This window comes from Aquarana catesbeiana, linkage group LG03 (assembly GCF_042186555.1).
Source record: "Aquarana catesbeiana isolate 2022-GZ linkage group LG03, ASM4218655v1, whole genome shotgun sequence".
Lineage (NCBI taxonomy): Eukaryota > Metazoa > Chordata > Amphibia > Anura > Ranidae > Aquarana > Aquarana catesbeiana.
In genome coordinates, this window is record NC_133326.1 from 312,117,114 (window position 1) to 312,144,230 (window position 27,117).

At 42.0% G+C, this 27,117-nt stretch overlaps 1 protein-coding gene across 5 annotated transcripts in view; it reads left to right on the top strand.

Moving 5' to 3' along the window:
* The window catches only part of SLC41A2 (solute carrier family 41 member 2), a 192,275-nt gene that overhangs the window by 131,369 nt on the left and 33,789 nt on the right, over nucleotides 1-27,117 (top strand). For all 5 annotated transcript variants that reach the window (XM_073620286.1, XM_073620285.1, XM_073620284.1 and 2 more), the window contains 2 exons: nucleotides 10,521-10,668; nucleotides 19,906-19,985. In XM_073620286.1, the coding sequence (XP_073476387.1) occupies nucleotides 10,521-10,668; nucleotides 19,906-19,985 (228 nt within the window). The remainder of the gene's footprint in view (nucleotides 1-10,520; nucleotides 10,669-19,905; nucleotides 19,986-27,117) is intronic.

Below are 27,117 nucleotides of genomic sequence, written 5' to 3' on the forward strand. Positions count from 1 at the left end.
TCACTGGAGGAATGGGAGAGCCCGGGAACCAATGTTGGGAGCTCTTTTAGAGCCCCATAAAAGTGATCGGGTGGTACTAAAGCCACCAGAATCACTTTTATCTGAAGCTCCATTTCTGGCTGTATAAATTAATACCAAGCTTTTAATCCCATGTATACAAGGGGTTAAACTATAATGAGACTTATCTAGATGGAAGGGAGCTTAGAGCCCAATCAGACTGATCCCCTTGATGCATTGTTTTAAAAATCGAACATGCACCAGAACACCCAATGTGTTGCTGGGCCTTGTGGTGCATTACAATGCATGTGTATCAGAGGTGCTTTGGGTTAGTGCATTGCAGTACCATTGAAAATTAATGGCAGTGCAACTTACATTGCAGGTAATGCGTTGCACTGGAGAGGTGTGAACGGGTCCTTAAACCTTCATTGAGAGAACTCTCTCTTTATTTACTTTCTTTCAATTGTAATAAATAAATAAAGCAGATTTGTTATACAAAGCCATTTACTTATTTTTATGTAGTCTGTTAGGTTTGGTATAACCATACATTACATCGCAGTTTACAGATTCTTTTTATTGTTTAGAGGTACTCATAAATATCAAGGATAGGGAATTGGCTTTTTATTGCATCACTTATGATGATCCTCCAGAATTGTCTCTTTTATGGGGATCTCACAGACTAGTCTCTTTTATGGGGATCCCACAGAATCGTCTTTTATGGTGATCTCACAGAATCGTCTTTTATGGTGATCTCGCAGAATCGTCTTTTATGGTGATCTCACAGAATCATCTTTTATGGTGATCCCGCAGAATCGTCTCTTTTATGGTGATCCCACAGAATCGTCTTTTATGGTGATCTCGCAGAATCATCTTTTATGGTGATCTCGCAGAATCGTCTTTTATGGTGATCTCACAGAATCGTCTTTTATGGTGATCTCACAGAATCGTCTTTTATGGTGATCTCGCAGAATCGTCTTTTATGGTGATCTCGCAGAATCATCTTTTATGGTGATCCCGCAGAATCGTCTTTTATGGTGATCTCGCAGAATCATCTTTTATGGTGATTCCACAGAATCGTCTTTTATGGTGATCTCGCAGAATCGTCTTTTATGGTGATCCCACAGAATCGTCTTTTATGGTGATCTCACAGAATCGTCTTTTAGGCTGGGTTCACACTGCTGCGGTGGCAGACATCGCATGTGATTCGCAGCGCACTGCTGTTCACATCACATGCGATGTCTGTGCTGTGCGATATCAGCCATACAGATAGTATGGCTGATATCGCACCGCATTCGGTCCAAACTCGCACAGGACCCTTTTTTTTGTTCGGACCAAAATCGGATCGCATGGGTGTTCACACCTATGCGATCCGAAAATGTCCGAATTGTCAGTTCGCATTGCGATATGCGGGCTGAACTGGGGGTGTCATTAACATTGTATGACACTCCCCAGCAGTTCGCATATGGCAGTGTGAACTGCCGTGCGAGCTGGTGCGATGCGGGAACCCGCAGTAAATTCGCTGCGTTCCCGCACCGCAGCAGTGTGAACCCAGCCTTATGGTGATCTCACAGAATCGTCTTTTATGGTGATCCCACAGAATCGTCTTTTATGGTGATCCCATAGAATCGTCTTTTATGGTGATCCCATAGAATCGTCTTTTATGGTGATCTCACAGAATCGTCTTTTATGGTGATCCCGCAGAATCGTCTCTCTTATGGTGATCCCGCAGAATCGTCTCTTTTATGGTGATCCCGCAGAATCGTCTCTTTTATGGTGATCCCGCAGAATCGTCTCTTTTATGGTGATCCCGCAGAATCGTCTCTTTTATGATGATCCCGCAGAATCGTCTTTTTTATGGTGATCCCGCAGAATCGTCTTTTTTATGGTGATCCCACAGAATCGTCCTTTTTATGGTGATCCCACAGAATCGTCCTTTTTATGGTGATCCCACAGAATCGTCCTTTTTATGGTGATCCCACAGAATCGTCCTTTTTTATGGTGATCCCACAGAATCGTCCTTTTTTATGGTGATCCCACAGAATCGTCCTTTTTTATGGTGATCTCACAATATAAAATGTTCAATTGACTCTCCATTTATTTAGAGTTATTGCTCTGTAGTAGTACTCTTTCCTGGTTAGGTTACTTATTTTAATGTGATTCTGTTACCAAAATGCCATAACTTGTCAGACAAAAGGATAAAGCCTTTTGAGTTCCCCTGACAGCTAGATAGAGGAGGAATTATTTACATACAATGTTCTGGAGTTTGTCTGGGCTATGGGCTGACCTCACCCTGGCCTTGGGCTGGCTTGTTGCTAACTTAGCGCTGGCAGGATATAGGAATTTTCATCCTGATGTGCACATTGACATCATCACACTGTGAGTTACTGCCTGGGGCTTGTAGCAGATGTCTGGAATCCTCTACTGATAGATCTGTTCCCCATTCAAACTCTGGCTATGCGTGAGCCTGTGTCACTCGTATAAGTGTCAGCTGTCAGGATTCATGTCTGTTTTGGCCACCTGCATGTGTGGCTAGGTTTGACAAGAATGCCTCCTTGCCAGATCAGTAAGATTGCCTTGTACTTTCTTAAAGCGTAACTCCACTTTTGTTGAAAAAAAAAAAAAACATTCCCCTTTGGGTGATTTATGTACATTACAAGGATTAGAACAACCTTTGTTGCAGATTCCTACTTTTTTGTTATTCTGAGGCTGCATTCACACCTGAGTGTTTTCAGCTCTTAAAACGCCCAATAAGCAAAACCCCATTCATTTAAATGGCCCCTGTTCACATCTGAGCGTTTTGTAGCCTGAAGCTCAAAGTACATGAGCTTCTTTTTGGGCAGATTACAGGAATTTTTCTGCTTTTTACATTGGTGACCTTTTGACCTGTGCGAAATCGTGCAACTTTCTGCCTGAAAAGGAAACGCACAGGTGTGCATGCAGAAAACCCTCTGTCTTTTTTTTTTTTTTTTTTTTTTTTCTGTGCCCATGTGGAAAAGTGGATCTGATGGGAGTGGTTTCATAATTATAAATCAGCTGTGCACCTGCAGAGCACTAATGAGGAAATCTGCTGAACCTGCATCCCTTTACACATGTTCCTTGGGAGTATCTCACCAAAAATTAAATTTTTCTTTCAGGAGATGCCTGAAATCTGACTTGTATCTTAGTGTAGACTTCTGGGAAAATCGGTGAGCCAATCGCACAAGCAGGAAATAGTTTCTGGGGGGACATTCTGTACACATTCTGTGTACAGAACACCTCCAGGTAGCTATATTGCTTTCAATTTTACAGAAAATTACAGAAGCTGCAGATTGAAAAGGAAAGGTAATTTTTAATAACATTCAATTACAGTATGACTTATATGAGCTGTAATTGTAATATATGTCAATTTAAAACTGTAGCTAATGAAAACTTTTAGAGTACTCTAGAATACATATCTTGATTTGGATTTGTTTTTTAAACCAAGTTTAGTGTAGCAGTACTTGTTTTATCGTCTTTTGTTTCTACCACTAGAGGGCGCTCTAGACTTAACAAGTGTTTTACTTATGTATTACTGTAGATTTGTTTTTTTAACATGCACTACTCTTCATTTGCGCTGCTCGGTGTCAATGTGTATTATAGTTCTGGGTCTCCAGAGATGCGATTTTTCAATAAACAGGATTCAGCCTTTCAACTCTAAAAGGTAGGTCCATCCAAATGTTAGTCATAGGTGACGCTGGGTGGGCTGAGTCTGCCCCCGGCTTTTTACACATCTTGGATGCTTAAACAGCAAGATCCTCTCGCTGTGCTATACTCCTGTCCATCTTATTTTTAATATTTTTGGCCACATCTGTGTGTTCCATTACTTTCTATTGTTCTATTTATAATATAAGCTTAATGTAAAAATCCAATATGGAGCTTTGAACCTCTTATTATGGCCATCCCAGGTGTGCAGATACCAACATTCAGCATGGAGTTCCTGAGAGATTGAAATTGTCAGATCATTTTAACAACCCAACATCTGCCACATAAAAAAATAAATTTTGGATGGACTTTTTATTTTATTTATTTTTAAGTCTTGCTGGTAAAAAATAGGGTTTGACATCAGTGTTCCTAAAATGACAGTGACCTAAGAAAGTTGGAAAGGTCATCATTCATTTTTAGAAAATCATGTATAATGCACGCTATCTTACTGTTTTGATACAGATTATGATGCAGTTTTAGTTTTCCTCTAGAGGGCGCTAGGAACCTAAATGTTGGTGCAGAATGCTCTAAGGTGCCTGCTATACACACAACAGGGTTATAACAACAGCATGGTGCTCAGGGTTTAGATGGCAGCCACTACACAAGATAAAGGAAGAGGGCTCACTTCAGAGTGATGTCCTTTACAAATCCACCAATTCTTTCTTATGGTAGCCCAAAACCAGCAGTGGCAAATGGGTACCACTCTTCCCTCAGTTTGACCTGCTCTTATCTCTTTTCTCTGCCCTTAAATATTCTCACTAGGTCTCAAGCTGATCAGCATTCAATATTTGCTTTCCAACTCCAGCATCAACTATCTCTCTCCAGGTCTCCTGGAGGGAAAAAAAAACTATCAATTTCCTTCAAAAAAGGATCACCAGATCCCATCAATTATTTGACCCTCAGTTTCTCTGCACCCATTGTTAAGTCTCCCTCTTTGCCTCAACTCCGTAGAGGTGGCACACTCAACAACCTCAATGTCAGTGGTGCAGATAGAAGACCAGTCACGCTGCACAAGGAGAAAGTGCCGCATTGTCTGGTCATATTACAGGAAACTCCTGCACAGACAAAGTTTCATGCTAGATTACTGCAAAGATCTGAAAGAAATACACAAAGTACACCAAAATTCAAGTAAGGGCTCTCTTACATGTGCGGCCATGTTTGCTGCCCCTTTGAAAATCATTCCACAGTGGATTGCTTTTCAGAGGCATTGACAGGTGTGTGTACTTATTGAAAGCTGGCAGCACTGTGCTGCAACTGCATGCTTTACACGCTGCCCCATTCACTTCATTAGGTTGTCTTTAACAACAGTACTGTCTGTTCAACATGACCTGATGTATACATTTTTCTGCACAGTGTGTATTAAATTGGGCGCTGGCTATGTAAACTTGTGACTCGGCAAACAAAGGGGTGGTAAAACCGCAGCTCAGCTGCCCGTTTCTACTTAACGTTTCGCTCCCCCCCCCCCCCAACCTCTATGTACGGGGCCTAAGAATACACATGCTTGTTATGTTAAATCAAATGTGAAGGAATTCAATCATGCCCCCCCTGCCGAACTGCATTAAACAGTGGTTATGGCCATATTGCACTAACAGTGGGAGAATCTTAAAGTGACCATAAATGCCAGGGGTGTGCTTTGTGCAGGGTCCAAGGGTTGTGCTACGTGCAGGGTCCAAGGGTTGTGCTACGTGCAGGGTCCAAGGGTTGTGCTACGTGCAGGGTCCAAGGGTTGTGCTACGTGCAGGGTCCAAGGGTTGTGCTACGTGCAGGGTCCAAGGGTTGTGCTACGTGCAGGGTCCAAGGGTTGTGCTACGTGCAGGGTCCAAGGGTTGTGCTACGTGCAGGGTCCAAGGGTTGTGCTACGTGCAGGGTCCAAGGGTTGTGCTACGTGCAGGGTCCAAGGGTTGTGCTACGTGCAGGGTCCAAGGGTTGTGCTACGTGCAGGGTCCAAGGGTTGTGCTACGTGCAGGGTCCAAGGGTTGTGCTACGTGCAGGGTCCAAGGGTTGTGCTACGTGCAGGGTCCAAGGGTTGTGCTACGTGCAGGGTCCAAGGGTTGTGCTACGTGCAGGGTCCAAGGGTTGTGCTACGTGCAGGGTCCAAGGGTTGTGCTACGTGCAGGGTCCAAGGGTTGTGCTACGTGCAGGGTCCAAGGGTTGTGCTACGTGCAGGGTCCAAGGGTTGTGCTACGTGCAGGGTCCAAGGGTTGTGCTACGTGCAGGGTCCAAGGGTTGTGCTACGTGCAGGGTCCAAGGGTTGTGCTACGTGCAGGGTCCAAGGGTTGTGCTACGTGCAGGGTCCAAGGGTTGTGCTACGTGCAGGGTCCAAGGGTTGTGCTACGTGCAGGGTCCAAGGGTTGTGCTACGTGCAGGGTCCAAGGGTTGTGCTACGTGCAGGGTCCAAGGGTTGTGCTACGTGCAGGGTCCAAGGGTTGTGCTACGTGCAGGGTCCAAGGGTTGTGCTACGTGCAGGGTCCAAGGGTTGTGCTACGTGCAGGGTCCAAGGGTTTGGCTACGTGCAGGGTCCAAGGGTTTGGCTACGTGCAGGGTCCAAGGGTTTGGCTACGTGCAGGGTCTAAGGGTTTGGCTACGTGCAGGGTCTAAGGGTTTGGCTACGTGCAGGGTCCAAGGGTTTGGCTACGTGCAGGGTCCAGGGTTGGGCTACGTGCAGGGTCCAGGGTTGGGCTACGTGCAGGGTCCAGGGTTGGGCTACGTGCAGGGTCCAGGGTTGTGCTACGTGCAGGGTCCAGGGTTGTGCTACGTGCAGAGTGCCAGGGTTTAGCTCTTTCACAGGCTGTGCACATGGGCAAAGATGGGAATCACTGTGCATATTACCACGTGATGCCCCATCCCACCTATTACCACATCACCTACGTCTTTCTTGTCCCCGCCATGAGTACAGGGCAGACAGGAATCTGTGAGACCCGCTGAGAGGAAAGCTGTCCTTGTAAACACAGAAGGCTTCTATGTTTACAATGACCAGTGGGGAGTGGGGAGTTGAGTGTGAGAGCCAGAGGTGGTGGCTGAAAAAAGCTCTGGGTGCCAGTGCCACCTGAAATGGCCTGATGGGCCGTATTCGCCCCACGGGTTTTGTGTTTGACATGTGTGGTCTACACCAAACTTGGAATTCTTAATTACGATTGCTGTGATTACTGCACATGCCTGATCTTTTGCACTTTGATAAGTAAAAATCTTATTTAAGATTGCAGATTTGGGGTCAGACTAATAGGGGGAGGAATCCCTCTGACAAATGCCAACGGTTAAAGCTACCTTTTTATCTGCATACATTTGTGGATGAGAGAGTGAAGTTTCTCACGAGAATACATTAGTTTTGGCCTTCCTATTGATTAGACTTTAGAATTTCTGAAACAATACTTTATAATCATCTGTAAGAACCACCCACACAGAGGATGCATAATGCAGCTTCACCAGCTGTTCACATATTGATTTACCTATGTACCACTAGCTCTAATGATATAAATATGGCTCTGTTCTCTGACACAGTTTTTCCTCTAGATGTCTTCTTTTGTTTCTTCTGGAAAAAAAAAAAACATTTTGTTACAGAGAATTATTTATTTATTTTTTTTATGGAAAAATTTTCAGTGCTCTGGAATCATTTTGTTTTAATATTTTGTCAAGTATAGATATGTATATACTGTATGCAAATTCTTTTTTAATCAATCAAAAAAAAAAGCTCAAAGAAGTAACTCCTTCAAAAATAAATCACCCTATATATTTTAGTATTTCATTAAAATTGTAACCTAGACATGAATATGTTGACTCTGCTACATGGAGTTTAAAAATTGTATCTACTGAATACTGCATATGGACAGGAACCTGATGATTGGCTCTTTTGAATAAACTGTAGACTTGCAGAACATTACTCACATTGGCCACTTTTTTTATTTATTACAGGCGTTTTTATAGCGTCAACAATTTACACAGAGTTTAACATAGTGTGCACTAACATCACTTCCTGCCCTCAAGGAACTTACTCTAGGGCTTCACATGCATACATACTCATACTAGGATCAGTTTAGAAAGGAGTCAGTTAACTTACCAGCATGTTTTTGGAGTGTGGGGAAAAAAAAAGTACCCGAAGGAAGCACAAGGAAAACGCAAACGCAATGCAAACTCCATGCAGATAGTGTTTTGGCTGGGAACAGAGAAACCGTGGACCCCAGTGCTGCAAGGCGCAAGTAAAAACCACTAAGCCACTGTAATAATCCTATAATTATCACTGGATATTTGCTGTCACTCTTTGACTTGAGTACCAGCACGTTGTCTAGTAATTCAGTGTAATATTAAACCCTCAGTTGTTTAAGCCCTTTCAGCAGTTGATTTAATCACTTACTGAGTATACAGCTTCTTTATCTTTTAATTCTGGCCTCTTTTTAGTTGAAGTTGGTGCTATGACTACTGCCCCGGGTTTCCAGTTTCAGGGTGGCTCCTTTCTCTTGCGCATCCTATGGAGACACCCTTGCATTACACCTTAAACAGTTTCTAGTTATCCACATGAAGCGTATCATGTATTGTTTTTCCTTTCCTAGTACTATCTGTGGTAATATGGTACAATAGTTTTACTGCTAGTGATATGGCTGAAGTACAAAAAAAATGCAAGGGACTGTTATTGCATTTTGTTAATCCTAATTGCCCCTTGTGTAATGGGAGACCTAACTCCTATTACCTGAGGTTCCCATGTACTAATGATGACCAACAAAACTGAAACTGCTTAAAGTGGAAGTTCTGTCCAACACTAACTATACTTAAGTCTACTCCCACCCTCATTCTAAGCCTATTCTTTCTACCCTGTAAAGGAAAGATCTGTATATTTACTATGCTGAGGGCGCTCTGGTCTATTCACATTATTGGGTCCCAGCATCAGCTTCAGCGAAGAGGAGAAATTAAGGGGCATCTGTTGTCAGCTCTCCCTCTTCTACACTGAATTCGGTGCTGTAGCCCGATCATGTGACCGTATCAGAGCACCCTCAGAATAGGTATATAAAGATCTTTCCTTTTCACATGGGGTATATAGAATAGGCCTAAGCTGGCCATTGAAGGATCGACATTTTTGCTGAACCGGCCGAATTTTGATCAGTCTATGGGCAGGCTGGTTGTACTGAAGTCAATCCATCAATCAACTTCAGTACAACCAGCCTGTCATTTTTTCGTCCAATCACTGCCGGTGGTTATAGCAGCAGTGATCATTGTATTTTGCTCATGGGAAGTCTCCCTGCCAGCAGAATAAAATAGCGCTTTAGGGGGGATTCCCCCATCAACACTAACTGTGTTGATGGGGGAATCAAGCAATTTTCCTTCTTTTAACCCCTGGTTGAAGGAAAGAAAATTGCACAATGTATGGCCTGCCTTAGAATGGTGGTCAAAGTAGACTAGGTATTGTTAGTGTTTGACTGAACTTCCATAGGCTCTATAATATTAGGCTGTAAACCAGATCTTCTGAATACACTGCACGGACCCAGGGGGAAAAAAAGGAAATCTTTTAATGGCTCTGCCCACTTAAATGAGGAATAAACGTTTATTTTTTGGGTTTGTGATGGAAGTGAAATGTACAGACATCGTCTGGTTTATTTTTTATTTATTTTTATTTTTTCCTTTTGAAACAATATTAGCTTCTGTTTTGAAAAAACCCTAACAACCAATCAAATTAAAGCCCGTAGTGGAAATTGAAATCTTTAAAATGACTTTGTTGATATAGTAGCAAAATTTTAAAGCAGGCTGTAAAAAAATATGTTTAATATTAGGCTTTCTTGTGGGAGGGGGGTCAAATCTTTGCAGTCTTAAATAACTATTGGTACGCAACACTTCTGGGGTGTCAAATACCCGGTCCCCTGCTGGGTGCTGTATTTCCTTCCCCCATGGGCTTCTACTTTACAACTGTGTCCTGTAAGTATTAAACATTTTTTTTATATAGGCTACTCCTGATTTCAGATTTTTTCACTGTAGGAACAGGGTTACTTTTGGTTTAAAATGTTTAAGTTAAAAGTTTAACTGTTTGTAAAGGGAAAATACTTATTTTTTTCACTTTAAAAATGAGGTTTGGAATATATGAATGTCAGCAAAAGGCCAAATGACCATTATTACTGCTATTATAAAATTGTTTACAGTTTGTCCTTTTTATGTATTTGTCATGATTCCACCGAACCTCAACTTGATTGAAAAATGCTAATGAAACCTATAAATTGACAAATCTTCTATAATGTAGTTGTAGAAATGGGAGAGGAAGAGCTAATTAGTGTGAAGCTCCACTCAAAACCTTTTTTTTTTTTTTCATCATTTTAGATGAAAACCGTGTTTGTAAAGGGGTCTTTTCTTCCCTTTTGGTCCTTGGAGACATTTCCCTCACATCCTGTCACTCTGACATGGCAACATCTGAAGAGAAATGTTTCCCATGGTAACACCAGGAACTAATTTATGATTTGGCAGAGGCTTTAAAACTTCTGTACACTGTCTAATGTTACACAAAACCTTATCTTTGACTTTTGGGTAGGGTGGGGAAGCAATAAAAATTTGTTATGGTTGTTATTTCAATATGTGGCCTCATTGGGGATATTTTTTTTTTTCTGAATGCCTGTTCCTATGAGGCCCAATACAAAAAAAAGGGTGTAGATGTTACCTGCACAGGGAGACCTTTTCAAAAGTTCTAACCCTTCCTGACTGAGTTATTTTGTCCATGTCCCCAAATGCGAGATTTTCCATCGCTTCTTATTCTAACAAAAATACAATACTTGTTTATTGATTTATTTTTATTTGCTATAAAATTTAAATGCTGCTATTTTACTGTGTCCTAGATTCATATTCATTTGCATCACCACTGGTTGGTTCTTTCTTCTTGGCTCTGACTCCAATATGGATTGTAGTAGCATCCAAACACCCAGCAACAAGAATCGTCCTGCATTCTGGCTGGGAGCCAGTCATTACCGCAATGCTTATTAGCAGGTGGGTATCTTACCTATGATTTTTGTATTGCCATAGGCAAAAGGTGTCATTGTTTGTTAGATTTATTTCAGTCTTTGGATGATTGGATCATTAAGGTTGAGCTCCAAGAAGAATTTTAAAATTGAAAACCTTTTCAGGAATGAAAAACTAAAGTCACTTACCTTAACATAAAACTTTTACACAATCACACATATTCATCCAGGGCCAAAACTAGGGTGGAGGGCGTGTGCCTGGGTGCCAGATTGAGAGGGGTACCACCATCCCCATGCTCCAGGGGGTCAATGCAGCCTCTCTGTTACACCTAGACAAGCGGGGCAGCCGGGGGTGGAATTAACTAGAACAAATCGCCTGTATTTTCCTCCTCCAGCAGCTGAAAACCAGCTTTTTCCACTCTCTCTCCCACCGGCATTCAGCTTCTGTAGGCCGAAAAAGTGCAGCCGATTGGTTCTAGTAAATGCTGCCCCTGCTTCCCCTCCTGTCCAGGTTCCACTTCATGCTGCCCGCCCCCCTCCACAGCTCTGCCTCCTCTCTTTTGCCACGTCCCGCTGTCTGCTGCAGGGGATCGTTTTATGATGGAGAGCAAGGGAAGGGGCCAGTAAATGTCATTTACCGGCCCCTTCCTTTTCTAAATTAACACAGTGAGTGAGCAGCACCGATTTTGCTCCTGTGTCCATTCATAAATGAAGCGTAGTAAAGTGTTTACTATGCTTCAGTTTGTGAATAAACAGTAAGCCACTTGGCACAGAGCACTTCCCATTTATTCAGCTGAGGCTGCAGAAGTTTCAAAAGTGAGACATCCGGGATCTGTTTAGACCAGGGGTCTCCAAACTATGGCCCTCTAGATGTTGGGGAACTACAATTCCGATTATGCCTAGTCATGTCTGTGAATGTCGGAGTTTTACAATACCTCATGGGACATGTATTTCCGCAACAGCTGGAGGGCCGTAGTTTGGAGAACCCTGGTTTAGACCCCTGATAATTGACAAAAGCCCCCAATAGGGCTCCTAAAAAAAAATTGTTAAAAAATAAATAAATAGTAATAATAAAAAACATATTAAACCATCCACTGCTCTACTGACTGACACCATTCTCTACTGACACCATCTTCTACACTGCTGACGGCAGCCACTGCCCTACTGACACCGTCCACTTCTCTAATGACTGACACCAACCTGGAGATGAGAATATGGAGAGGGAGGCATACTAAGGATGGATGGTGGAAGCACCCTAGGGATGGGAAGATGGAGGTGGCTTAGAAAAGGTGAGATAAGGTGGGGGGGTGGCCTTGATATTGGGATGGGGAGGGTGCGGTGGCCTAAAGAAGAGGAGGAGGTCGCCTAGAGATGGGAAGGTAAAAGGGGCATTTAGCTTTTTCTTAGCAGCTGTTTGTCTATTTATTTGCAGTAAAGCAAGGAAACCACCCAGTATTATTTTAATGTGTTTTTTACTTAACAAGAATGCTGTGTATACAAACTACTTAGTTACAGGAAAACCGTACAAGACATGCAAAGTGTAAATATGCATACATACATGCACACACCGTCTATCTTTCCCTGGTGAGTGAACATTGTCAGTAGTCTGCATGCAATTATTGATGCACTAAAAGTGACTTGGCTTCCATTATAGCTGACCCATGATTTCTTAGTGAACAGGACAATAGTTGCAGGAAAATAGGTTCCTTGATCTCGGCAGTCTTTCTTCTGGTGGAGCTTCAGTGTTCTCACCACCCCCCCCCCCATTTCTGCCTGCAAACTCTAGATGGCAGCACTGTGCCAAAATTGCCCTAGGACAGCCATGTTGGTGGTTAAAAATATTGTTGATTCTTTATTGACACAACTGCTCTGAAGCTTGAGTCCAGTATTTTGATCAAGAGCTCCCTCTAAAACAGTGAGAACAATGGTAGATGTGTACTTTCTCTGCAAATAGTTTACGGTACACACACACACTTTAAAGGACAATACAATTGGTTATGTGCAAATACTTGCTTGACCTCACAATAGCATGGTAAAAAAATATTTCCATCAGAAAGCGAAACCTTGTGTCTGAAAATCAAGATTATACACATTTATCTATACTGACGCAATACAAAGGGGAGGCAGCCTGGTGAGGTAGAGGGGAAGGCAGTAAAATGGCACTAAAGTAAAAGAAGGTTTATAAGCATTCATAAATAGCTCTACATTTTTATAATAAAAGTACTTATGAGATTTCTATATCTACAATGTTTGCTGTTGTCATTAAAGCACAGATGGCAGAGGAAGACTACGGGGAAAGTTCCACTCTGAAAAACAAACACCTTTTTTATTTGACACTAGATAATGCATAGTACAAATTTTGCATAACAGTCATCACAATAAGATAAGTTATGATTATGACACATGGTGTTTTCCCCAGCAGGGTTCCTCCATCTCATAGATGCAATTACATCGGTATTACAAATATGCATGAAGATATAGAGCTGAATTTAAACTTTTCACAATATGGATTATCTCTCAGTAGGAAACAAATCTGTATTCCGATCTTTTACAAACCATAATGATAAAATATATGAACTTGTCATCTGCACTGCCAGCAATGGTAGTACATATATAATGTAAAATAACGAAGAGACTGTATGCCCCTTGCTTCTGGTAGCTGGTAGCAAAGGTAGCTTGTGCAACCTGCATTGGGTATGTAGGTATCCCATTCACTTCAGTGGGCTGCCCCACTTGCAGAAACACAGGGAAAGAAGCCCTTGATTCTTCTTTATTTTTTTTTTTTAATGTGCCACACCGTCGCATGGTGCACACGATTATGAGCTACGTGGGGAATTAATGGCACCCCCACACGTCTGGTAAAGAGCAGCACATTTTCCTTACGGGTTGGGAACATGTGACGTTTTGTGAATGCTTCCATATTTAACCCTTTTTTTTCTGCAACAATTGCATAAATGTAAGATGCATACAGAGAAAATTAAACCAGTGCGGTTTAGTAAGGGGCTTCAAATGAAACACACACTGCGGAATAGGTACAAAGTTTTATTGATACAAAAATCAAAAATATAAGCATATCATATGGCAAAACAGCCAGGACATTTAATCAGAACCTTCAACAATAGAATGATTAAAACTTAATGACAATGATGTCATGTTAAAAAACAGCCCGGTTCATCATCACACTCACTCAGTCACTCCACATACACATGGGGATGGCTGATAGTCCAAAGCCTGAGATAAGGCATCCAGTAGCACAAAATCGCAAGAAACATTTCCTTCAAGGATCCCTTGAATTTTATGACACACAGTGGTGTCAAACATTGGAAGCCAGGATATTGATCCAAGGAAACAGCCACTAAGATATTTAGCTACATTGGAAGAGCGGATATACTGTATGCTATCCAGAGGTAATCGCATGTGCGATTGTGGGTGGATATAAAGTCTAGATTTTAGAAACAAATTCACCATGGGGAGGTATATGGGGTGAGCTGGAAGTGTCTCTTGTAGATAAAGTTGCAACAGTTAATTTACTGTAAGAACTTATAAATGTGATACAGAAATTAAACACTAGTAGCAGGACTTCAGTGTCCCTTATCAAGATCTCACCCACTATGCTGCTTGTCTTCGTGATCCGTTCATAACGGTAAGGTGTAACAACCATTCGAATCCCCAGGTTTTCAGGCAACCTTACTCTGGATAGTTTAAAGTAGTTTATTAATCATGACAACGTTATCGTTGCGTTTTAATCATTCTATTGCTGAAGGTTCTAAATAATTGTCCTGGCTGTTTTGCCATATGATATGTTTATATTTTTTATTTTTGTATCAATAAAACCTTGTACCTATTCCACAGTGTGTGTTCCATTTGAAGCCCCTTATTAAACCTCTCTGGTTTTAATTTTCTCTGTATGCATTCTATTAAGGCTTCAGAAACCCCAGTTATAATTAATTCGGTAATGTACTTAATATTTCTATTTTTAGTTAAACTCTCAGCGTTGAATTTCTTTCCATATCTGTTATCATAAATGCAAGATGCCATAAACTAATTTTTAACAAAATATGGCCAACATGTGAAAATAGAAATTTGCAGCGTAGCCTCCTGCATGTGTAAATGTCATTGGGGCATTATAGTTCGCGCATACAAATATATTAATCTAATATCAGGCCACTTTTGCCGGCATGGCCAGTGCTTTTCAAATACCAATTACACTTTTTTTTTTTACATATAAACATAGAAAAAAGGCAGATATCAGCCATATGAGCCAATCAGAAATGGTCTTTTTGGAGTTTTCTGTAAAACAAGTGAAGGGCAGCTGAATTCTGCCTGGTTACCTGCATAGCACTGTCCCTTTGGCTGTGGCAGGGCTGTGCTAATATAGACAAGTACAATGGCAGTGGTAACATTGAAAGAATGCCCTACATGTCCTAAAATTTAATTCTAGGCAGTCCACTAAAGAAACATTTGAAATACATATTTGTTGAACTTTCTTTCCTGCCAAAAGTCTTGTAACTTCATTTAACCAATCAACCCTGCCAGAGAGCACAGTTAGGTCATGGACAAGCAGAACTGCTTGGTCCAGTACACACACCCAGCCTTTTTATTGCTTAATGAGGGAATGCTATTATTTTTCCCAGTTTGCTTTCTCTCTTTATCAGCACGTAGATGGTAGCACTGTGCAATTATGTAGTGCCTTACTGGCTCCTAGTACTGTTCTCCATCCAGGCTTTTGCATTTCACAGGTTAATGATGGGGCTCAAAAGGCCAAAAGAAATAATCAAAATATTACCATCACACACCTTACTGAGTTAGACACAATGGGTTGGTTTAACTGGAGAGTGCAAAATCTGGTGCATCAGTCGGTCAGCTTCTATCTTCAGCTTGTTCAATTAAGCTTTGACAGTGGACAAAACCTGAAAGCTGATTTCTATGCAGAGCTGCACCAGATTTTGCATTCTCCGGTTTTAGTAGAGCAACCCCCAAGGTATTTTGAGGGTTCTTTAGTAACTGACTGTTATCCATACAAAACATAGAGAAAATGTCGTCGGCACACACGTCTAAAGTGTAATAGTTTGGGAATGCGCAGAGCCCCTTCATCAGGCATGTACAGTTTATCTGGAATGCCTGAAAAGAGGAGAGGATCATAATATTGACTTAGTTGCCCTATTCGTGGCCTATGCCTAGATTTGAAAGCGTACAGGGCAGTCATTTGAAAGTACACCGGTAACTTCAGGCACTTTGGGCCTTGGGTTCTGTTTGTCCAGCTTAGGTTTCCTTTAGTGATTTTCATTGAATGTATAGATCGGTGGTCTCCAGACTGCGGCCTAGAGCCAGATGTTACATATTGCTTGCCTTTATCCAGCCCTTACACACCAATAGGGCACCATTCCTTCCACTGGCACCAATGATGGGGCACTATTCCTTCCCCTAATATCCACAATTAGCACTATTCCTCCGCCTAATACAAGAGACTATTCCTCACACGGACACCAACAATGGGACATCATTCCTCACACTGACACCAATGATAAGACACTGTTCCTTCCCTTGATACCAACAATTGGCACTATTCCTCCCACTAATACCAATAATGAAGCATTGTCCCCGCCCATTGACGCCAAAGCATTTTCTACTCACACTAGCCAAATTCCGGCCCTCAGAGTCTGAAGGACCGTAAACTGACCCTTTGTTTAGAAAGTTTGCCGGACCCTGGTATAGATTAATAAATTGGTGTTTTTCTTTATATCTGCCTGGAATTTTGTTTACATTTTCTGTATACCTTGGTGGAAAGCACAGGTTATCCAACTACTCAGGCCTTTCTGAAGTGTGCTAATGAACATCTGAATAATTCAGAGGAGAACTGGGTGAAAATGTTGTGGTCAGATGAAATCAAAATCAAGCTTTTCGGCATCAACTTAACTCACCATGTTTGGGGGAGGAGGAATGCTGCCTATGACCCCAAGAACACCATCCCCACTGTCAAACATTGAGATGGAAACATTATGCTTGAGGGGTGTTTTTCTGCTAAGACGACAGGACAACTTCATCGCATTGAAAGGGAGGATGGACGGGGCCATGTACCATAAACTCTTGGGTGAGAACCTCCTTCCCTCAGCCAGGGCATTGAAAATGGGTTTTGGATGGGTCTTCCAGCATGACAATGACTCAAAACACACGGCCAAAGCAACAAAGGAGTGGCTCAACAAGAAGCACATTAAGGTCCTGGAGTGACCTAGCCAGTCTCCAAACCTTAATCCCATAGAAAATATGTGGAGGGAGCTGAAGGTTCGAGTTACCAAACCTCAGCCTCGAAACCTTAATGACTTGGAGAGTATCTGCAAAGAGGAGAGGGACAAAATCCCTCCTGAGATGTGTGCAAACTCGGTGGCCAACTACAAAAAAGTCTGACCTTTGTGATTGCCAACAAGGGTTTTGCCACCAAGTACGAAGTCATGTTTTGCAAAGGGGTCAAATAATAATTATTTCACTCATTAAAATGCAAATCAATTTATAACTTTTTTGAAATGCGTTTTTCTGAATATTTTTGTTATTCTGTCTCTCTCGCTGTTAAAAAATAAACCTACCATTAAAATTATAGACTTATAGTTTCTTTGTCAGTGGGCAAACGTACAAAATCAACAGGGGATTAAATACTTTTTTCCCTCACTGTATATGGAAAAACAATGTATTGGTCATTTAATCATTAATTGGCTTCGCCATCCCTTGTTTATAGGCAGATTAGAGGATGAAGAGGGGAGGTTGTTATGGGCAACAGATTTTATTTAATTTTTTTTAGTCAAAGGACCATCTCTATTGAACAAACATAGAGGTTTATTTACTGAGGCCGGTTTCACACTGGTACGACACGACAGTCGTACCACTTTGGATCTGACTTTGCCCTGCGACTTGAATTCCGACATGCTTCCAACTTCAATGAACAGGGATCCGGCTTGGATCCCAGACAATACCAGGCACTGTGTCTGGTAAGAATCTTTAGGGCGAACTCCATGCAAAATGTAAAAAAAAAAAAAAAAAAAAGCATGGGTTCCCACTCGCATCGAAAAATACGGTATGATACCCCCCCCCCCCCCCCCAAAACCCATACCAGACCCCTATCCGAGCACACAACCCAGCAGGTCAGGAAAGGGGGTGGGGACAAGCGCGCACCCCCCTCCTGAACCGTACCAGGCCGTGTGCCCTCAACATGGGGGGTGGGTGCTTTGGGGCATGTTTGGGACATGTTTTTAAAGTAATTTATTAAGGCAGCTCTGTGTCATTTCGTCCAATCTTTTCTCCCCTCTCCGGCTCTTCTGCCACCTCCACTGATGTCTTCTGCCTCTGCCGTTTCTTCTCCGCTCTCTCTCCAGTTACTCTACCTCTGTCCGCTATCTTCTCGCTCTTTTGCTGGGTCTTCTCCACTGTCTTCTCTCTCTGTTCTTCTCCCGATGTTGACTTGACGCTCTCTCCCGCTCTAATGCCGGGTGCATGGTGTACCACTGCTTATATTGGCATGGGGCGGGGTTACCGGAGGCCCGCCCCTTATGACTTCACCGCCCATCATGCCCCAGACGGTGATGTCATGTAGGGCGGGGCCTCTGGATGACCTCACGCGGTGACCCCGCCCCATGCCAAGATAAGTAGTGGCACACCGCGCACCCAACATTGGAGCGGGAGAGCGTCAAGTCAACATCGGGAGAAGACAGCGGAGAAAAAACAGCAAAAGAGCGAGAAGATTGCGGAGAAGACCCAGCAGAGGCAGAAGAACTGGAGAGAGCGGAGAAGACCCGGAGAGGGGAGAAGAACCAACAGAGGCAGAAGACCTCAGCGGAGGAGACAGAAGAGCCGAAGAGGGGATTGGAAGAGACTATGGAGCAGCCTTAATAAATTACTTTAAAAACATGTGTAATGTGTTTTATTTTAGACACTTTTTTTAGGTGAATGGGTAGGGGTACAATGTACCCCATACTTATTTACATAGGGTGAGGGGCCGGGATCTGGGGGCCCCCTTGTTAAAGGGGGCTTCCAGATTCTGATAATCCCCGCCCGCAGACCCTGACAATGGCCAGGGTTGTCGGGAAGAGGCCCTTGTCCCCATCAACATGGGGACAAGGTGCTTTGGGGCGGGGGAGCACATGGCCCCCCTGCCCCCAAAGCACCCATCCCTCAAGTTGAGGGCATGCGGCCTGGTACGGTTCAGGAGAGGGGGGGGGGCGCTTGCTCGTCCCCACCCCCTTTCCTGACCTGCCGGCCTGTGTGCTCAGATAAGTGTCTGGTATGGATTTTGTGGAAACCCCCACTTTGTTTTTTCGGCGTGGGTGTTTCCCTTAAAATCCATAGACCAAAAGACTTGGTATGCTCTTGGAGGGGGAACCCATGCCATTTTTTTAAAAATAAAATTTGGTGTGGAGTTCCCCTTCAAGATCCTTACAGCACAAGTCTCATGCCAAAGTCGGGTCAGTTAAGACGGCAATCCGACTTTGATTTGACTTCAGTGATATTCAATGGGCTGAAGTAGGATCAAAGTTGGACCAAAGTAGTGCAGGGAACATTTTCAAAATCGGACTGACTTGTGTCGGACCAGTTAAAATGGCTCCCATAGGGATACATTGATTTTCACACGTCATGCGACATGAGCTCCCAATGTTGGAGCTTTTGCCGTACCAGTGTGAACCTGGCCTGAAGCTGGAAAGTGCAAAATTAGCTCACTTCTGCATAGAAACCAATTAGCTTTTATTGCCAAAGCTTAATTGAACAAACCACAATACAATGCATTAAGGTGAAAAAACTTTTACCTTTACAACCCCTTTCATTTTAAACGAATTGGTTTATATAAAACGTTTTCCAATAAAATCTTTTTCATCAATAAAATATTTATCACACTTAATTTGCCATCTCATCTATAATCCAATTTTTGTTTTTTCTTTCATATAGACCAAGCATAGGAAACAAAATGGCTTAATAGTTGCTGCAAGACAGGTTTTGAAACTTTTCTACTTCCCAGTTTTATCTTGTGTGTTCCTTTTGCAGTGTGTCTGGGCTGCGTTCATCTATTAATTAAAGCCTGCAGCCACTTGCACATCCTGGAGACTGACTACAAAGGAAGTCTCACATCTTTGCTGCATAGCTTGTGACAAAGCCTCAGTGGGTCCCAGAAGAGATACAGTTACTTGAACTCATAGCATCTTAAAACAGAATCAAGACGTTAAATAAGTCATTAAGTACCTAGCATGTTCTGCCTTATTAACAAGAATTTTCTTTTTTTTTTCAGTGTTGGCGGCCTTATACTAGACACAACTGTTTCCGACCCAAACTTGGTTGGGATTGTTGTCTACACACCAGTAATAAATGGTAGGAAGCTCATTTTGTGTTTTTTTTTTTTTTTTTCTCTTTTGCTCAAAATTTAAAATAATTTTTAATTATTATTTCATACCTAACATATACATTTATTTCCACATTATATTTGTTATTTCTAGCCTACTCCTAATAATAATGATCTTGATGTTTGTAAACGTACTTTGTGAAGATCCCAAACATTTACACATAGTGTGAATAGGCACTACTGTGTCACACATTTCACAGGGCCTGCCTTCTAAACTACAGAGGTGCTGAGAGGAGGAGTCTCAAGAGTGGCAGAGTCCATAAAGAAATCACAGCTTGCAGGCAGCAAGGTACCATGGGATATGTAGTCCTCAAAAATGTAAAGTAACCTGCAGAGGAGAAGCTGCAAAGCATGCAGGGAATCCAGGAAATAGAAGAAAGATATGGCAGCAGACACACAGCACTCACAATATGAAAAGGGATTTTTCAATGGCCTTATATTAGATTGTCAGTTATAATTATTGTATTGCAATTACAATGCTGATATTATGAAATGAACGCATATGCTGTGACCATAAATTCACAAACTTCATATGTGAATTTCAAGCAACAGATAATTCATAAGCATCTCACCCACACATATATAAAGATGACATTTATGTCACAGCTGGAGAGAGAATTTTCATAAACATCAGCTCCTTAAAGGCATGCAGCAAATATTAGATTGTAAAGTGAGTTACTTCTCTTCATGTGCAATCTATTTTCAGGCCCAGTTAATTGGGTTTTCCATGCAGGCAAAATTCCAGGAATTGGCATCGGTCTTGTGGATAAAAGTGGCTCAATAAAACTGTAAAGAATTGTATCTGAATTGATAGCTAACAAGAATTAATCTTATGTGCTTATCAGCGCATAGGTCCCAGGTATTGTGGTATAATATTTGAGGCTGCAACTAACGATTATTTTCCTAATTGAGGATAATAACCTTCACAAAAGTGTGGTGTAAAGTTTAAAATAAAAGGCAATTTATTCCTAAATGTCTCTATGCAGTGGTAAATATAAATAACCAACTATATGGTTAGGGAGCAAGATTTCTAATCCATTGTGAGAATAACAGACAGAAGAAATATACTGTACAGGGGGTCCCCGGGTTACAAACAAGTTAGGGACTGTAGGTTTGTTCTTAAGTTGAATCTGTTTAAGTCGGAACAGGTACATTTTTTAAGTGTAGCTCCAGCCAAAAAAACTATTTTTAAGCTTTTTGGATAGCCTAGGGAAGGGTTAACACTCCTGTAATGTTTGTTTTGCTGCCTGTGCCTCTGTTCAGAAGATTTCACCTCACTTTCTGTCCCAATGACAATTGGATTTTGAAAATTTTGGGTTGTTGTGGAAACAACCCTTGGTGATAAAGCATCAGTGGAGGTACCTTTTCCCCATAATAGCTCTTACAGGAGTGAATTTCCCTTCCTAGGGGTAGATTTCCTCTCACTTCCTGTTGTCTCCCTCCGTTTGTAAGTAGGAGTCGTTTATAAGTCGGATGTTTGTAACTAGGGGACCCCCTGTATATACTATTAGAGGTGGAATCGGGTAAATATCATCAGACTCCAAAATCTAATTTTTGATTTAAAGGAAAAAAATGAGACTGTTTTGCCGATTTTATATTATGTATGACAGACTCCCTTGTCATAGGCAGGTGGTTTGATAAAAGTAGCTCCCTGCACCTGCTGTCACTTATGCTGGCCATACAAAAACAATGTCTTCCTTCAAAAAAAAAATTTCATTTGAAGAGACTTCGTTCGATTTTCTAATCGTTAGTGGGGTCAAATTGACGTTCTTTTTTGACTACAGTTATGGGAAAATTCGAAAGAGCAGAAAAGAAAACTTCTTGGTTAAAGGATATTTCAGACAGTGTACAGGTGGTCCCCTAGTTACAAACATCCGACTTACAAATGGAGGGAGACAACAGGAAGTGAGAGGAAATCTACCCCTAGGAAGGGAAATTCACTCCTGTAAGAGTTATTATGGGGAAAAAGGTACCTCCACTGATGCTTTTATCACCAAGGCTTGTTTTCAAAATCTATTTGTCATTTGGACAGAAAGGTGTCCGTTTATGAAGCAGTGATCAGCGGTGATCCAGAGGATCGCCGCTGATCACAGTCCATAAACAGTTTATAAAACAGTGATAATCGGGGGAGAACATGTTTGAACTTGTTCTCCCGCCTATTATCTCTACACACGGAGAATCCTCATTGAATGACACAGAAACGGCCAGTTTATCACCGCTTCACTGGCGATCTGTATCAGAATTCACACTCCCAGGTTCACCAGTTCAGAGGTGGTGAATTGGGGAGTGAAGAGGAAATCTGGGGGGATCTGAGGGGGAAGGAGGAAGATTTTTAACTTCCTTATGCCTCGTTCAGACCCCCCAACACTGTAAGCATGTCCCCCTGTCATATTTATGTGTATACATATATATATATATATATATATATATATATATATATATATATATATATATATATATACATATATACATATAATGTGTATATGTGTATATATATACATGTATATATAATGTGTGTGTGTGTGTGTGTATACATATGTATATAATGTAGGGGGACTCATTATTTTATTAACAGTAATTCACGCCGTCTGTCCCTGTATTGAGCGGTGATAATTTATCACGGCTTAATAAACTGACATCTCTGTATTTCTGGTGCTGTAATCTTGTAAAGTCTCACGAGATTCCAGTATCAGGGGCCGTTCTCCACTGTTTGAAGCATTTGTAGATCTCTTCACTCCTCTGAAGGTGAAGCGATCTACAAAGCTTCATAAACAGGCACACAGAGGAGAAAGATCTTCACTGTGAATGTCGGAGAACGAAGCAGTGAATAGATTTCACTGCTTCATAAACGGACACCAAAGTGAGGTGAAATCTTCTGAACAGGGGCACAGACAGCAAAACAAACATCATAGGGGTGTTAATCCTTCCCTATTCTATCCAAACAGATTAAACATTTTTTTTTTTTTGGCTGGAGCTACACTTAAAAAATGTACCTGTTCCGACTTACAAACAGATTCAACTTGAGAACAAACTTACAGACCCTGTCTTGTTTGTAACCCAGGGACCACCTGTATGTGTTTTTTTTACCTTTTTATACACACACTAATTACAAGGAAACAGATCACATGTGAGGATGATTACCTTTAATAGCCATTCAAACCCCTTTGTGTCAACTTGTGTGCATGTTATCAAGCCAAAATCACCAGGGTATGTAAACTTTTGATCAGGGTCATTTGGGTAGTTTCTGTTGTGATTATGATTTAAAAAGAGTAAACATAGTTGATTGATAATAAATGGCTTCAGCCAAACACTAACCATGAGTGAAAGAAATGTTTTTGTTTTATCATTCATATTCTCTGAAAAAATGGCCAAGAAATCATAAATTCTGCCAGGGTATGTAAACTTATGAGCACAACTGTGTGTGTATATGTGTGTGTGTGTGTGTGTGTGTATGTGTGTGGTGGGGTTGATCGGGAGCCGTTCTCCCAGTGATCGCCCCGGGGGAAGAGCGCATGGATGAAGAGGAGAGCCGTGGGATCACAGAGTGCAGATAGCACGCTGTTACAGCTTACATTACAATTGCCTCTGCTCTGCTCGCCGTCACACACAGACCCACCTTCTCCTGACCCGGAGCCTGTGATAGACAGAACGCGGGTCCAATGCTGGGATGCATTCTGTCGATCACAGACTCCGGGTCAGATTAGCAAATCTATGAGATGAGCAGGCTTGCAGGCTGTTTTTAAAATTCAACATCTAACCAGTCAGATGGAGTTCTAAGTACTGTATTTCACTATATAAACTCACTTTACTGTTAAAAATAAGTGTAAAATTCAAAACTCCAGTGGGTGTAACAAGATGTCTGCTTTCCCCCTTCTCAGTGTATCCTTACTATGGAGGAGTGCCTGGTTTAGCAAGATGGAGACGACAGAATGTCACTTCCGTTACACATTCTGACGGGTCGCCAAAGCTGATGAAACACCTGCACTTACTGACATGTATGGATGGTGTACTGAGCTGTATGTGTGCTGCACTGTATTTCCTGATATGTAAACAAATAAGGCATTCTGCATGCAGGCCAACTAATCAGCTGGCCGATTAATCGATTATGAAAATAGTTAACTATTTTCATAATCAATTAGTTGTTTCGGCCCTAATAATAATCCAACCTTTTGTCAGTACAGTGCAGAGACTCAATACACATGCCACTCACTACACAATTTTGTTAGCAATGCATGTTCAGAATATATTGTGAATTATGTCTCAGGAAACCCTTATAAATGATGACCAATTTTCTGATAATTGTCCTCTGTCTCAGTGGACATAATCAAATTTGCTTGGGAGTAATTGGCAGCAGACAATTTTGCCTCATCACTGTAGTTCTATGATAGGAGCAAATGGATGATTGCCTCCTTTTATTTGTTTCAGTAACATCCACATAGGACACAACGAAAGTGTACAAGTTACTGTGTTTTAGGCTGGGTTCACACTGATGCGATGCAGGAACCACAGCGATTCCTTTACGGGTTCCTGCATTAGACTCGCAGGCAATTCACACTGCTCTCTGCGAACCGCTGCGGGTGTCCATATAAAGTTAATGACACCCTCAAATCGGTTCGCAGAACATAGTGCCAACTGTGGAATTAGATGGAATCGGATTGCATGGGTCCGAACACCCATGCAATCCGATTCTAGTGCAGTAAAAAAAAAGGGGGGGTCCTGCACCATCTTGGTGCGAATGCGATGCGTTTTCAGTGATACAAACTGAATGGCTGAATTCGCACTGCGCAGACATCGTATGTGATATGCACAGGCATGCGGTGCAAATCACATGCAATGTCTGGCATCGCACCAATGTGAACCCAGCTTTAAGCTCTTATTTTACTTCTGATCATCGTTTTATGTCAATTGTTACCCTTGTACTATGCATTTTGTTGTAGGTAATATTTAGATCAATAACACTAATTGCAAAAGCTGTTAAGGGTCAGTCCACCCAAAAGTGATCGTTCAGTCTGTAGTTCGAGCTTGCTTGCGGTTGCTCTGAAATAATTATCCTGAATAACTTGAGGTATTACATTTGCCTGTAAATTACATTGACAGGGTGTCCCTTAATGGTTTTGCTATGAGCTCTATTACACCTGGTTATGGGCCTGTCCAGCATCTACCAAAAAACGAAATATCAATTTCAAGTGGACTGACAGTTATGCTTTGTTCACACTTGGGTGGTATTTCATGTAGGGGAGCCAACCTGCCACCATAGAACGACAGCTGCTGGTCAGCAAGCAAGTTAAAGTGTTTGTTACTCTAAAAAAAAAAAAAAAAAAAAAAAAAACTTGTTCCTTTAAAGCATGTTATACAGCACAGTGCTGTGTAATTTGGCCCCCTGTATCACTTGAAATACCTGGCTGATCCTGCTGTTTCTGCTCTCCCCCTGTAAACTGACCATGGTTTTATCAAGGCTGCCCTGACACTGTGCTCAGTTTATATGCCTCCATCATCCGCAGCTCTCCTGTCGTCCTCTGTCCTCTCTCTGCCTGTTTGCTCCTGTGTCAGTGCCCGTCCCCTCCCGCTGCTAAAATTACTTTAAGGCTGGGTTCACACTATTGCGAATTGGATGCGGGTTTCCCTTCATCCAAGCCGCATAGCAGGAGATTGTGACCGGCTCTCTATGGAGCCGGTTCACACATCTCCGGAGTGGCTCCGGTGCGAATTGCACAAAAGTCCTTTGCGTCTTTTGGTCCATTTCAGGTCCGAATTCAGCCAAAAATTTGGGCTGAAATTGGACCTGAACCAGTGAATGGAGACACACTGGACCCCCTGCTGTGAGCCGCTCTGTGCTCTAGTGTGAACCCAGCCTTAGCCTAGGTCCACATTGGTGTGATTTGACATGTCATATCGCATGCCAAATCGGCAGCTATTGGCAGCAATAGCACCGTCCGAATCGCTGCGACGCCAACTTTGCGGCACTACTTTTGCCGACTTTGGGTTCGATTTCAATAAACGTGTGCAGGAACCCACAAAGATTTCTGTCAAATCGCCCCCGAAGTCGGACTGCATTGCCGGGCTAGAATTGTGCGAGTTCAGCTGAACTCGCACGATTTCTAACCCGCAGCAATGTGAACCTAGACTAAATATCCTAAATAATACTGGTTCTTAACTAATGCCAGGTGCTCCTGTCTCTGTGTTTTAAAAAAAAAATGCCGGCTATACCTGATTTCAGAGTGCCGCTCGGCACTCACGTGACTGGCCGCCTCTCTCCTCCTCTCGTCCCGACTGATGTCAGCAGGGGAATCTCGGCCCTGCCCGCTGCAGCTGTCAGACAGGAAGAGGAGAGAGCCGTCTGGTCACGTGAGTGCCGAGAGGCGCTCTAAAATCGGGTAATGTCAGCATTTTTCTTAGAAAACACAGACAGGAGCATCTGTCATTAGGAAACAAACAGGATTATATGAAGTTGTCACAGTGGGTTAACCACTTTAATTTGAACAGCTGTTTTTAAGGTGTGTGTGTGTGTGTGTGTGTGTGTGTGTGTGTGTGTGTGTGTGTGTGTGTGTGTGTGTGTGTTTTATCACAAATTCCTCCTCTATGCTGGCATACAGTGTTCATGTAAAGGAATTTATTACAGAAAAATGGTGAAATGACATATAAAGTCTGTATGATTTATCTTCTAATTACTCTCCCCTTCTCATAAGTTGCCCTCTACAATAGTAGATGATTTTCTTTATCTCGGTTTCCTTTTTTAGACTGACATAAAGTGCATTCACTGTAAATGATTATGTTATCACAAATAATGAGAAATTATTTCAAAGCTTTATCATTCAACTGTTGTTTTTATGTCACCCACTAAGATTTAAAAGGGAAGCGTTCATAACTTTTGAGTTTTTCAAAAGAATATTCATTTTTAATTTGGTTGCATAAAAGCTTTACTTCCTATTTAAATATTATTTTGATTGTTCTTCCATGGTGCTCAGTTTGCCAAGCTTGCTGTGCTTTGCTATAAAAACCACAGCACTGTCTTGTTGATTTTTTTTTTTTTTTTTTGGTAGTCTGTGTAAACTGACTAGTTTAATGGTTTAAATTTACTTAAAACAATTTTGAGCCCTAGCA